Source organism: Camelus ferus, chromosome 4, assembly GCF_009834535.1.
Source record: "Camelus ferus isolate YT-003-E chromosome 4, BCGSAC_Cfer_1.0, whole genome shotgun sequence".
Lineage (NCBI taxonomy): Eukaryota > Metazoa > Chordata > Mammalia > Artiodactyla > Camelidae > Camelus > Camelus ferus.
In genome coordinates, this window is record NC_045699.1 from 10,007,329 (window position 1) to 10,022,050 (window position 14,722).

The 14,722-nt window shown below is 41.7% G+C and overlaps 1 protein-coding gene and 1 non-coding gene across 7 annotated transcripts in view; one reads left to right on the top strand and one right to left on the bottom strand.

Moving 5' to 3' along the window:
- Positions 1-9,465: 9,465 nt before the first annotated feature.
- On the bottom strand, positions 9,466-9,572 carry LOC116663419. Its single transcript, XR_004319671.1, has one exon. It is a non-coding gene; the product is annotated as a U6 spliceosomal RNA (small nuclear RNA).
- Positions 9,573-14,182: 4,610 nt separating this feature from the next.
- The window catches only part of FAM219A (family with sequence similarity 219 member A), a 49,452-nt gene continuing 48,912 nt past the window's right edge, over positions 14,183-14,722 (top strand). For 2 of the 6 annotated variants that reach the window (XM_032477553.1, XM_032477556.1), the window contains exon 1: positions 14,185-14,538. In XM_032477553.1, coding sequence (XP_032333444.1) covers positions 14,512-14,538 — 27 coding nt within the window. In that variant the 5' untranslated portion in view covers positions 14,185-14,511. Of the gene's footprint in view, positions 14,572-14,722 lie in introns of all 6 variants that reach the window. The other 4 variants (XM_032477552.1, XM_032477555.1, XM_032477551.1 and 1 more) reach the window with 4 other exon arrangements.

The following is a 14,722-nucleotide window of genomic DNA, read 5'->3' on the forward strand; positions in this document are numbered from 1 at the left end:
GTGACCAGGATTTAAACCCACACTTTAAATCACTATCTATAAGTGATCTTCCTAAAATATAAATCTGATTTAATTTCTCCTGATTTAAAGCTACCAAAGGCTCCCCATCAGCCATGAGATGAATCCCAAGCTCCCTGACACAGCATCCACCTCATCTCCAACTCTTTTCCTGCCACAACCATGGAAGGGTGCTTTGAAAATGGAAATTCTGGTCAATGTAACAGGTGATTATCGTTGCCACCTACTGGGCATTTACCTGCACTTAGAACAGTGTAAGCAACCCATTTGTCCCTGAGCATATTTTAGGGGTAAGTAAGGAGATCAAAAATTCTTAAGCTGCTCCCTGACATGAAGATACAATATTTAAAAAACAGGTATATGATCATATGTACCCATGGGGCCCAAATGTGGGTTTGAGTTCCTTCCCTGCCATCTACTAGGTCTATGACTCTAGCTAAGTTTCTTGTCTTCTCTGAACCTCAGTATCCTTATCTTTTAAATAGGCATCATAAAAATACCCTCCCAATTACAGTCATAGGCTCGTTATGAAGATTAAATGAGTCAATGCACATAAAATGCATAGAATGGTGCCTGGCTGGAGTTTCTGCCCCATAAATGACAGTTGGCAGTATTATTATTCCAATTTATAGACCCTGTTCTGCCCTCAGCCACACGGGCCCTTTGCTAACTAGGAAGCACCTGCCCTAGGGATGACTAGAGGCTTCAGCAGCTCACGTGTCCAGCCAAGAGTTCAATGCCGAAACATGTTTGTTCCTGGAAAGAGTGGCTCTTGGAAGCATGCAAACCCACAGACGGTGCATCCTCCTTCCTGGGGCCCAGGAGACTTCGTTTACCATTTCAGTTGTCTTGGTCCTTATTTTAAAACTCACTAACAGGTTTCCATTAGGCTAAATTGAAACTAAATACCTCACCAGCTTGCAGTTTCCGTTTCTAAAAGGGTAAAAGCTCTTAGTCCCAAAGGGAAGGTAATTTACCAACAAATCTTCCTCCAGCTACACTGACTGCATTTCAAATCCCCGAGCCTACTGCAGTGTCTAAAGCACACAGAAGAGCTTCAACAAGTATAGCTGAAAGAGATGTCAAAATTTTGAAACTCTAGGTGCAGGGTAATAGGCACGATCATACACTATTGTGGATATGCCAACTAATTCAAACTTTTTATAGGGTTATTTGACAATACCTGCCAAAATTTTAAATTCAGATACCCCTCAACTCAGCAACTCTGCTTTCCTGAATTTTTCTTATAGAAATACTCATACATATGCAGAAGATGTATGTATGAAACTGCTTGCTGTAGCATTTTGGTAGTATTTTTAAAATGGAAAAAAACGTAAATATTCATTGATAGGGGCCTAGTTAAGTAAATTACGGTATAGCCATTCAATGGGATATTATGCGTATTTTTAAAAGAATGAGGTAAACTTTTATGTATTGTTATGGAAAGCTGTCCAGGCAAGTTACATAAATTGATGACCCATCTGCTTACTTTAAGAATATGTGTGTGTGTGTATTTGCATATAGAGGCAAAATTTCTGGAAGAATATATAGATTCTGTTGATAGTGGTTTGGTCCAGGAAATGCGACTGGAAAATTGTGCAGAAGGAACCAATACTGTTCACCTTGTACTCATTCTAATGGTTTTAATATTTTAAACGTGAATGTGCATTACTTTTATAACTTAAAATGCTAATAAGAATTTTAAGAATAAAGAAAATCCAGTTCAACAGGGTTTTTTTTCCCCCTATTAATGTCGTGTTTACAGTGCACAAAATGCAGTAAAAGGAACATGAGACCATGCTCCTGCCTCTCTGAAAGCCCAAGAGGGAAGAAGCCAACTCTACGGGATCCTGCCGAGATAAGGCCACGGAAGGCAAGGCAGGGTAGCATTCAAAATCTGAAGCTGTAGAGTAAGCCTTGGTTGGATTCCAGACTCTGCCACGAACTATATGTGTGACCTTGAATAAGGTATTTAGTCCCTAATTCTCATTCTCTCATTTATAAGGTAGAGAAAAATATTAGTACCCTCCTTGAGGCAGGAAGCCCCATAAAAAACCAGCAGGACCCCCAAGCAGGACCACTACTCTCATGCCAGCACCACCCGGTTCCCTGGCCCAGAGGCTCTATCTCGCTTTTTGCCTCTGAAACGGCTTACTTACCCCTAAAATTATATTGGTTCCCTGAGCTCACTTCTGATTGGTTATTTCCTTCACTCCTGATTGGTTATTACTCTCACTTCTTATTGGTCCACTTCCCTAACTTCTGATTAGTCCACTTGTAGTACTTCATTTGCATGGAGCTCACTCCTGATTGGTTATTTCTCTCACTCCTGATTGGTCCATTCCCCTCACTTCTGATTGGTTATTTCTCTCACTCCTGATTGGTCTATTTCTACAAAGCTTGTTCCTAGTCGGTCAACTTCTGTTATACTTCATTTGCATATGACGTTGGGAAGTGTAAAACTGGCAGCCTATAAAGGCCTGTGTAAACCTACAGACAGAGACTCCTCTGTGCCTGCTGGAGTTCTTCAGCTCTCTGAGTGCTGCTTGGTCTCTCATCGGATCCAGGTTGCTGTCACAAGAGGTGTAACACATATTTCCACGACATCCTCAGACTTGCTGTGAGGATAAAATAAAACAATGCATGAAGAGAATCTTTCTTAGAGCCCAGCACTCAGTAAGCCCTCATGTAACAGTGGCAGTATTATTATTTTATTATTTTATCATGGTCTGCTATGCATGGCAATTGAGTCCCATTCTGAGGGATTTATTGAATAGTTGAAAAGTATGTTGTCCAGGTGCCATGAAATCCTTGTCAGAAAGGAAGCTATAAATCTCAGGAGTGTCACAGCAGAAGGATAGAAATAAAAGTACCTTCCACTTATACAGCATCATTCACTTTCCCAAACACTTTGGAATACATCATCTCATTTGACTATATCTTTTGTGGATGGATGATGAATTTTGTCAACTTTTTTTCTGAATCTATTAGGATGTTGTCATCTGATTTTTCTCCCTTTTATTCTGGTAATGTGAAGAAATACGTTGAGTTTTTAATGTTAAGCTAACTTTCTCTTATTGGAATAAACCCCACTTGGTCTGATATATTATTCTTTCTATATATTGCTGGAACAGATTTGCTAATATTTTGTTGGATTTTTTTGCATTTATGTTCATGAAACATATCGGCCTCTCCTCTTTTCTTGTAATAGCTTTGATTTTGATATCAGAGTTATGCTGACATCATCAAATAAGTTGGGGCTTTTTCCCTTCTCTATTTTCTGTAAGATTTTGTGTAAGATTGGTGTTACTTACTCTTTACATATTTGATATAATACAGTGAAACCATTTGGCCTGGACTTTCTTTGTGGGAAGATCTTAAATTACAAATTCACTTTCTTTAAATAAGGATTCTTCATATTTTCCATGTATTTTTGTGTCAATTAAGGTAAACTATGTTTTTCAAGAAATTTGTCCAGTCAAGTTGTTGAATATATCACCATAAACTTGTTGATAATACTCCTTTATTATCCTTTTTAATATTTATACAATCTATAATGATACCTCATTTTCTCTCCTGATATTAACTATTGTTTTCTTTTTATCTTGATGAGCCTTGCTAAGTTTCATCAATTTTATCAATCTTTTCAAAGAACCAACTTCTGATTTTATTAATTTTCTGTATTTTTCATTGTTTCATAGAAACAGTGAAATGAATAAATTAATAAATGGGATTGAAATAAATTTTATTATTCTATTATTCTGGATCTAATTTGCTCATCTTTTTGTGTTTTCTTAAGGTTGAAATTCAGAATTGATTTAAAATCTTCTATTTTTTTGTTGAATGATTCTTTTTAAAAAATTTACAATATCTTATTTTTTAAATTGAAGTATAGTTGATGTACAATATGTTACAGGTACACAATATAATGATTCACAAATTTTTAAAGGTTATACTCCATTTATATTAGGAGTATATAAAATACTGGCTATATTCTCCATGTTGGACAGTACATACTTGCAGCTTATAAAATCTTTCTTCTTTTCTAAAATAGGCATTTAAAACTATACATTTTCATTAAGTACAACTTTAGCAAGATGCCACAATTTGTGATGTTATATTTTCATTACCATCCAATTAAAAATGTTTTCTAATTTCCCTTGTGCTTTTTTTCACATTTAGAAGTGCATTCTTTAATATCTAAATATTTGGGGATTTTAAGGATACTGCTATTCATTTTTAATTTAATTCCATTTTGGTCAAACTGTTCTTAGTATGCTGAGATTCTTTCTGTCATGGATGGAGGTTGAATTTGAATTAACATCTGTGAGATACTAATCTTTTGAATTGTATTGAGACTCACTGTATGTCCTAACATACGGTCTATTTTTTTTTTTAACATTCTTCAGTTCTTGAGTGTAGTGTTCTATAAATGTTAATTAGGTCAAGTTGGTTAACAGATCTACATCTTTCAATTACTGAGAGAAGAGTCTTAAAATATGCAACTATTATTTTATAGTTTTCTATTTCTCCCTTTAGCTCTTTCAGTTTTTGATTCATGTATCTTGCAGTGCTATTAATAGGTATGTACACATTTGTGATTTTATATTGCCTCTTGAATTGACCTTTTATCATTATGAAATGTCCCTATTTATCTTTGGAAACACTCCTTGTCTTGAAGCCTACTCAGTTCTGATGCTACAGCCATGCAACTTTCTTATGCTTGCTATTTGCATGGTGTACTTTCCCATTCTTTTCTTTTAAAAATTTCTTTACATTTAAAATATATTTCTTATAAGCAGCATATAGTTGCGTCTTGCTTTTTTTCCCCCTAGGTTGATAAACTGGCTTTTAGTTGAAAGTATTGGTATGGTTGTTTTTACCATATTGCCCTTTGTTTTCTGTTTTTCATCTGCTTTTGTTCCTCTGTTCATCTTCTGCCTTCTTTTGTGTTAATTGAGTTTTTTAGTATTTCACTTTATTTTCTCTATCGGCTTTTTAGCTGAGCCTTCTTGTATTACTTTCTAGTGGTTGTTCTAAGGTTTACAATATGCATCCTAAATGTGGCCTAGTCTACTAAGAATAAATAACCTATCACTTCATATTTCACAATGTAATAACCTTATAACATCTTAATTCAAGTTACCACTACAACCTCATCCTTTGCCCTATTGTCAAGTATTTTATTTCTATATAAATTATAAGCCCCATCTGACACTAGTATTATTTTTGCTTTAAACAGTCATATGCCTTTTAAGAAAAGAGAAGAAAAAAAAAAAAGTCTAGCCTTTTATCTTTGGCCATACATTTACTACTACCACTACTTTTCGGTCCTTCCAACAGATAGAGCTTCCATCAGGTATCATTTTCCTTCATCCTAAAGAACTTCCTTCCATACTTCTTGTGGTGAAGGTCTGCTGATGACAACTTCTATCAACTTTAGTTTATCTGAAAATGTATTTATTTAACTCTTCTTTTTGAGGGATATTTTTGTTGGATATAGAATTCTGCCTTGGCAGTAATTTTCTTTCACTGTGTTAATTATGACATTCCGTTGTCTTCTGACTTCTCTTGTTTACAATGGGAAGTCAGCCATGATCATATTATTCCACTCTATGCGTTATGTCACTTTTCTCTGGCTACTGTCAAGATTTTATTTTTATCTTTGGTTTTCAGTATTTTGACTGTGAGGGACCTAAATGTGGACTCACTGAGCTTCTGATAATACTATATGTTTTCCACCAAATTTAATAAATTTTTGACCATTATTTCTTCAACTATTTTTCCCCTTCCTCTCTTTCCTTCTGGGATTCCAGCTTCTTTCATGTTCCAGATACATATGTGACATATTCCCACAGGTCACTAAGGCTCTTTTTTGTTTTTTCAACTTTGTTTTTCTCTGTTCTTCAGATTGGATAATTTCAATGGCTCCATCTTCACATTCAGTATTTAGGCCCATCCAATAAATTTTTCATTTCTGATATTTATTTTTTATTGTTTCCATTTTTTTTGCTTAGTTCTCCATCCATTAAATCAATATTTTCTTTAAGTCCATAAATATATTTCTAACAGCTGGCTTAAAGTCATTGTCTGCTAATTCCAACATTGGGTTATCTCACTGGTATCACTGTGGTCTCCTTTGAATCTCTCTCCCTGAGCCATGATCAAGAATTTGACCCAAGGCAGAAAGCAAGGGTAAGCATGTGACTCATTCTGAGTGTTTTCCTTCCCTCAGGAATCACTGTCCTGAGGGAATGCCTTAAACAGCTGCCTCACATATTGTGTCCAGGATGACAGTTGTTTATAGTGGGATGATAAGTCCAGCATGAATTGCTCCATCATGGCCAGAATATAAGTCTCCTATATCAAAACCTTTAAGGTTATACATAAAATGTGACGCATTTTAAAATTCATTGCAGAAATGCGCTATTTTAAAAAAAAAAAAAAAAGCCTAAAGTCTTTTGTAAAGGACTGAATCTTTTGTAATGTAAATATCAGTCCTGAATGGAGGCATTGGGTTGGAAAAGATCTGAGGCCCTTTCTGCACAATGTATGAGAGATTAATCCCAAGCAATGTAGAAGTTACTTTGGAGGAAAGCAGGTTATTCCTTGCAAAGGAGGAGCCCAGGAAAGACCATATCTCATTCTAAGGGAAATTGCTCTGCTCACAGCTTTGGCTGCTTAGAGAGTCATAGGATCTTGTCCCTCCCTGATACAGCTTAGCAATGAACAGGTGAGCTCAGGACAATCAGATTTCTTCTCTAAGAGTTTGAACTGGGACTACAAAGAGAACTGGTGGATGGATGGAAATTCTCATGGAGATGCTTGTGAGATAGAAGAGGCCAGAGTGGCCATGATGAGCTGACAACACATTGAATTATGAGGGAGCAGAAACCATAGAAAAGGTGGCTGGTTGGGAAATGAAAATAGAGAATGAACTACAGTTGCTAAGAAAAGTAGAGAGGTCATAAGAGAGATGGAGAAAGTAATGAGTACCTGTATTTCTTTGAGAACTAATAGTTTTCCAATTCTAATTCTAGGCTATCTATTTTTAATACCCACCCACAAACCCCCACATATACACCTTCCCCTTCACCCACTCACCCCTTTTACTTGAGGTTAACTAGTGTGAGACTCTATTCTTTGTAACTTACAGAGCTTAACTAAAATACATGTGCCTTAAAGTTTGCCAGGCTCATAAAAGGCAGGAGAAGTAGGAAAGACTTGGGCATTCCAGGCGGAGGGAACAAAATCAGTAACAAAGATACAGGGGCTTGGAACCAAGTGTCTGTCCAGGGATTAGCAGATTTGTTTTATCCATTTATATTCCAATTTGTTCCAAAGCAAGATTTGAGGCTGAATGTATGGATGGAAAAAAATAAATGAGAAAATGGATGTGAGGCAAAAATAAAAGTAGGCAAATAAGCTTAACATCAGTAGGGTCCCTATGTAATTAAGAGAATTAGGTGCTTTGGCTAGAACAAAGGAGGCATGAGCTGCTGCTTCTGCAGGCCCAGAAGGAAAAGTTAGGGTTCCGAGTAATGCAGGTGCATACCTTTCCATCAGTCATTTATTGACTCACCAACTAAGTCATTCACTCATTATTTATTCATCCAGTATTTATTAAGCATTTACTATGCACCGGATGCTAGGATGACAGCTGAAGAAGAATAAAGGTTGAGTTGGTCCCGCTCCTAGGGTTCTCAAATCTATAAGTAAATGGAAGACATAAACCCACCATACAAAGCAGAATCCAGTGACTCCATGAATAGGACAAAGTGTTGTGAGACACAAAGCAGTGAAATCAAGGCAGTTTGATCAACGGCCATGTCCTTTGCTTGCTCCTTCCATACAACTCTGTCTCAGCGACTAGGAAGACTGAATGCTCCATACAAGTTCCTAACTGGCAGAAAACAATTTCATATGGCTTGCTCACAGCTGGAGCCAGAGAACCAAAATTCCTCTTTAGCGTCAGCCTGCTGGCTGCAAGGCCCACGGGTAAGCACAAGACACCTCTGCCATTATTATTCAAGTACCTGACATGTACTGAGTACTAACAATGTGCTAGGCTCCACGGTAAACAGGGGAGGAGACCAGGTTCTGGCCTCAAACGCTCACAGCTGTTTTATAATCTGATAATTGTGCATGACAAACCTCAGACCATAACTCTGAAAACAGCATGACTGTAATCATAACAAAATGGAACAGCCATTGGCAAAATTTGTTTTCTGGTTATCACTTCCAGAAGGAATTCTATAGCACTGCTAGGGGAAGAGAAGAGAAAACCCTCTTAACTTCCTGTCACTAACCCTCTAAATTATCTGCATCCAACCCTCCCTCCTTTCTCCTCTTCTGTTACAGTGTTCCACCTCTTGTCCCCAACTGATTCAATCCCACCTCCTCAGACACTTGGCTCTAGTCTTCATTATAGCTCCTTCATCTTCAGTGTCTCTCTATCCATGCCCAGCAAATGTCTCCCCTCAGTGTTTAACATATCCAAATCTTACTTTCACCTCTTAAAAAAAAAAAACCCTTGTCTACATGGCCTTTACTGCCTGCTTCTTAGCTCAATTCAGTCTGGCTTTAATGTTTGAAATTGTTCTTTCCAAGGTCCCCGGTGGCTTCCTAATTATTAAATCTGTTGGCTGTGTCTAGTTCTTATCTTCCTTAGCAGAGGCAACATGACTGACCACGTAACGTATAAACACTATAAACCCACTAAAAACACACTCCTCCCCAGAAAGACGTGATTCTTCCTCATAGTTGTCTAACCTCTCTGGTCACTCTTTCTTACTCTACGTTCTGGACTCTTCTTCCTCTGTCAAAACCTTACAGATGTTCCTCCTAGAAATCCTCCTCGATTCCTCCAGGATCAGTGTTAGGATCTCCTACCACATGCTTCCATAGTACCCTATGCTACTTCATCATTCATTCAGTAATCATTCACTGAGAGCTTCTAACATGATGGCTACTGTGTTAGGAGCTGACAATACAGATGTGAGCAAACAGATCCACAGGTTCTGCTCCCAATGAGCTCATGGTCTAATAGGAGAGACATACATAATCAAATAATTACACAAACAAGGAAATAATCACACACTGGGATGCACGCTGTGGAAGAAAGGATTAAGAGCAATGAGGCTATAACAGAGGAGACTTTCTCTGCATTAAGGCGGTTGTGGGGACTGATGTTTGGGCTGGAATCTTAAGAGTGAGTACATGGATGAGGGAAGGCATGAAGAGAGCTCCAGAAAGAAGGGACAACGCACAGAACTGAAGTACAGCAGTAATAGGGGAAGAGTGGTACAAGTTCAGGCTTAGAGACCCAAGCAGACCTCAGCCCCTGAAGGGTTATCTAAAAATTCAGTCTCTATCCTAAGAGCAGTAGGAAGTCACAGAAGAGTTCTGAGTTGGGGATGACATAATCAGAGCACCAGGTTTGTTTTTTTTTATATGGAACGCTTCACGAATTTTCGTGTCATCCTTGCGCAGGGGTCATGCTAATCTTTTCTGTATCTTTCCAATTTTAGTATATATGCTGCCGAAGGGAGCACCAGATCACCAGTTTGAAAAGATCGCTTGGTGCAGTGTTGAGAATGGACTGGAAGGGACCTGAGCGGATGAGGGGAACACCAGTTACAAGGCCTTTACACACTCTAGGTGAGAAGTGACTGCAGGTGGGCTAGAGGGGTGGCTGTGAATATGAAAAGAGTGGTCTGATTTGAGACATTTAGAAGTAAAGGGGCAAAGGATTCTATCTAGGGCTGGGGAAGATAAGAGGATGAGGAGGTAAGGATGTGGGGATGTGGGGAGGGAAGGATGACACTGAGGAGAAGGGTCACAAGAGCAAGCATCTTACTTTGGATATACTGAAATGTATCAACTTCCCTTAGGTTCTGCTCACCTTCTCCCATCCTTTCTTCTGTGGATCCCAGGCCCAGTCATCAGACTGAAAATCTCTGACTCATCTAAGACTCTCTTTTGACTCTCCACCCATTCCTGTCCACTAGCCCCTACCCTAGTCACACCTCATTAAGATCAATATTTCTAAGAGTATTGTCCCAGAGGGGCCTCTGAAGAGACCACAAAATGACCCAAAGATGTAACTTCTTTTCTTTGGCTCCTGCAGGCAAATGATGCAAAATTCCAGGCTTTGATTTTTTGTGGGTGTGGTAACTGAGTTATAAAGGAGTACTAAAATGTGTTAGTCATAAACTAAAATTAGCTTTTAACTGGAGCTCGCAGAAGACTCTAATTCAGTTCTCTACTAAGAAGTCTGGCTGCCAGGCAATGTTTGGCCACGATGCAGAGCTCCTCTTGCACACGTACATGCAGCCAGTGGGAATTCTTGAAATTTTCAGGAAGGACACTTTGTTATTGGGGTATTACCAGTGATGGCTTGAGCTGGTCATGGTTTATGGTGCCTGACAGTCATGCATTTTAATTACAAATTATGATTCATGGAGCTTCGTCATGATCAGTTTAATATGCTGTGGTTATTTGATTAACCCTACAGAGTAGAGGGATAAACGTCTCTGACCTTATTTCTTGCCACTTTCCTTCTTCCTTCCTTGCTGATCCAGAACATGTGTAAGGAAGCTCCCATCTCAGGAACTTTACCATTTCTATGCCCTCTGTCTGGAATGCTTTCTCCGGCAGATACCACATAACTAACTCTTTCACTTCCATCAAGTCTTTCTGAAATGTCACCTCCGTGAAGCCTTCCCTGACCACTACATTTAAATCATAATCTTCTGGTTCCCTGAACTTCCTAGTCCATTTCCCTGCTTTATTTTTCTCCTTGACACCTATCACCATCTGAAAAACTACGTATTTTACTTGTTTGTTTATTGCCAGTTTACCTCCAACTAAAAGATAAGTTCCATGACGGCGAAGATTTTTGTTTGTTTTGTGTGTTGCTATTATCACCAATAACCTAGAACAGTACCTGGCATTAGTAGGTGCTCAATAAATAATTGTTGAATGAGAATAACTATTTACGTCATCAGAATTTTCGTCCTCTTAATTTCCAAGTAGGTGCTCAATAAATAATTGTTGAATGAGAATAACTATTTACGTCATCAGAATTTTCGTCCTCTTAATTTCCAAGTAGGTGCTCAATAAATAATTGTTGAATGAGAATAACTATTTACGTCATCAGAATTTTCGTCCTCTTAATTTCCAACACCCAGCTTTTAAGGCATGGCTACATGTGGTTCAAATTTGAATCATTCATAGCCCTACTACCAAAGCAGATATAAACATGAACCCAAAAAAGTGTGCTGCTCCAGTGGCATCTCCTTGTTATCACTCCCCACTAGCCTCCTCATTCCAGCCATCCTCATTTAAACACAGTCAGATCAAAATTTCCAAAGAACAACTTGAAGCATTCAGAATTCACATTCACCTAATTTTTAGAATTTAGTATATTCCAGGTATGGTGCTAGGTTCAGGGGAATCAACAATGAATGAGACAGACATGATCCTCGCCACTCCAGAGTTTATAGTCTAGTGGGGATATCACCCTATCCTGCCTCCAGAAAGGGGACTTAATCCCTTGTAGGAGAATATGATGGGCAAACTGAGATGTGACTTATGAACGAGAGATGGAGAGATTTGGAGCAGGGTGGCATGGAGCAGTTGGCAGCAGACCGAAAAGACTGTACCAGGCAGGCATAGGAAACAGCAATTTCAAAGGCCTAGAGGAGACAGACAGTGTCACTGTCACTTTTCAGGAAGTGAGGGCAGTTCAGTGTGCTGGGACTGTGGAATCTTCAAAGAACAATGATGAGAACTGAAGTAGGATGGGTAGCAAAGGCTAGACCTTGCAAGGCCTTGTAGGCCATGCAAAGCAAGGTGAACTTTTGGGACTTTATCCTGAGAGCAAGAGGGAGCCAATAAAAGGTCTGGTCAGTGGAGCAACATAAACAATGGAGTTTAAACTCTTCTCTGTCCCCTAACAAACCCAATCCTGACCTTTCCCCTCCACTGGGAGCATCCAAGTCATCCCTGAAGCTTTGCTGCGGCTCCAACCTGCATTTCTCTCTCGCTCTCAGCCCCAGGGAATCTTATCCTCCCTTATCTTTGTATGCCTGGGTTCTGTCTACTCTATTGGACTGAGTTCCCAGAGGACAGGGACTTCTCAAAGCTCTCTAGGTTGTCCCACACCCTGCTCACCATTGACCCAGCCTGGGCCTTGCTGAGACAAGAGGATGATGAATACAACCTAGTACAACTCAGCTTTTTCTCACACTCCACACACACATAATTACACTGTTACAAAACAACCCTTCCCTCCAAGGGGCAGTGCTAATGTGTGCAAGGCCGGTGACCCAGGTTTGTTTTTCCTGTCTGCTGTCACCTCACTCTGGTCTCAGTTTACCTAGCCTAATGGGCTGGGGAAACTGATTCCCAAGCTTGTTCAAACTGCAAGTGTTAGAAAAATCTAATCTGTAATGATAGAAAGCAAATCACCTGGGTCTGGGAGGTTGGGGAGAACTGACTGAGATGAGCCACAAATAAACTTTTGGGGGTAGAGGAAATGTCCTATATCTTGATTGTGGCGATGGGTCAGTATGTAAATTAAGAGTCAGTAGGCCCAAGCACAGTGCATGAGTTTTGAAACACAGTTCAACCCCAACATAAAAAGAGGGCAAGGCCATGCTGGAATAATAGCCTCCCCATGGCTGCAGAGATCGAAGAATAATGGGTCCATCTGCTAAGGAAGGCTGGGTGAAAGAAACAAAGGAACAAAGGCTCATATGGAGTCCAGACCAAGATACATAAAGTCACAAACAGCATGGACACAGATTTGCTCTCTGAACCTCAAAATACCTAGGCCTGAGTGAGGAAAACTTAGAATAAATAAATAGAAGTCCTGCCTCCCAAAGCCAGAAAGGACTGCGTATTAGTCCCAAGGTGATAATTCATAAACGGGTTTGGAAAAAGTGATTCTTGAAGGACTGAATGGCTTCACCAGAGAAGGCTCCTCAGGAGGCTGGGCCTTACCTCTCTCTCTAGGGTGAAGCTGAGAGAAAAGCAGAACTCTGTCCTGGCTAGGTACGAGGGGTGACTCTGGGGTTTCCTGTGAGAAGGGATGGCATCTGTCCAGGTGGCAACAAGGACAGTTTGGAGGGGCCAGTTTGGGTGCGCAGTGTATGAAGGGACAGGAAAGGGGGTCTCTTTCCTCTTCTTCTTTGCCGGAACTCTCTCCTCACAAGTCTCCCAACAGAGAAAATCTAAACCAAACTTCTGCATATAATCTGTTCTGTGTCTCCGGTACAGTTCTCCCTACTCCCTCTGTGAGCTCCCAAAGGCCTGCATCTCCACCTAGCCCAGCACTGGGCACACAACAAAAGGCTGGAAAAATAATTTCTCTGGGACAAGAATGTGAGGGCAATGAGGACCATATTGGTGAGAGCGGGGTTCCTAAAGGAGGACGGGCTGGTCAGGATGGGTCTGTGGAGTAAGGGAATGAAATGGTGAGGGGAGGACACGTGAAAGAGTAGTAGGAAGTGGGTCAGGGGCAGTGTCAGAGGTCACTGGGAACACAGGCCAGGGGTCACACGGAGAGAGGAGGTTAGGGGTCAACAGGGAAAGGAAGATGAAGATTCAGTAGGAGAGGTATGATCAGTGGTCACTGGCAGCGAAGGTCAGGGGTCACCAGGATAGAGTAGGTCGGCGCGTGTGTTACCTGCCTACGAGGTGGCTGTTTGTGGGGCATCTTCCAACACGTAGGAAGCACCTCAAAATTTGGAGCGTCTACAAAACGCTCCCTCGCCTGAGGACATGAAGTTTGTCCGTCCCCTCAATCATGCACAGGAAGTCCGGGTTCTCTTTCACTTCAATTTCCAGTCTCAGGGGTTCTTTGGGGACAGCCTTCGCTGTGGGTCCCCGCGCCTTTGCAGAATGGAATCAGCTCCTCCCTGACGCGGTTACCCAGCAACCAACCGGCAGCCAAGGCGCAGGCGCCTCTGACGCCCCCTCCTGGCTCGAGGGAAAGGCAGGGCTGGGAGCGCGGGGAACCACCAGCTCCACTAAGCTCCGCCCCCTCAGGCAAGACTGGCTCAGTGGCCGCGCCATTCGGAACTCCCGCATGTGGGAGGTGCTTGTGCGCTCAGACACCGCCTCCTCATGAATAATGCAAAATTCAGGCGGTGTCCCGGACCCGGAAGTGGAGTTGCCGAGTCACCGCAGTGGCTGAGCTGCTGACAGGAGGCGGCGGCGGAGGAGGAGGCGAGGCAAGCCCTGCGGCTCGGCAGGGCCACAGTCGCTGTAGCACTAGGCAAGCCGACGGAGTCACGCCGGCCTCAGCCCGCCTGCAAACCTCCCGCCCGGCGCTCACCTCTCCATCTTACCGGCCTTCTGCCCGCCCTACTCGACCCGGGCGGCCTAGTCTGCACCATCCACCCGGCTCCTGGGGCCGCCGCCCCGCGCGGTCCCGTCGGCGTCCCTGGCCGCGCCCGGCCCCCGGCCCGCTCGCCTGCCGGCACCATGATGGAGGAGATCGACCGGTTCCAGGTGCCCACCGCGCACTCGGAGATGCAGCCGCTGGTGAGGGGGCGGGCGGCGGCAGGCCAGGGCCGGGAGGGGGCGCTGCCTGAGGGGGAGGGAGGAACTCAAACCTTGGGGGACTGTGCGGAGGGAGCGCCTCGTATGGGGTAGAGAGACATGAAAACGCATCGCCGGGGGAGGGGGACTTGTA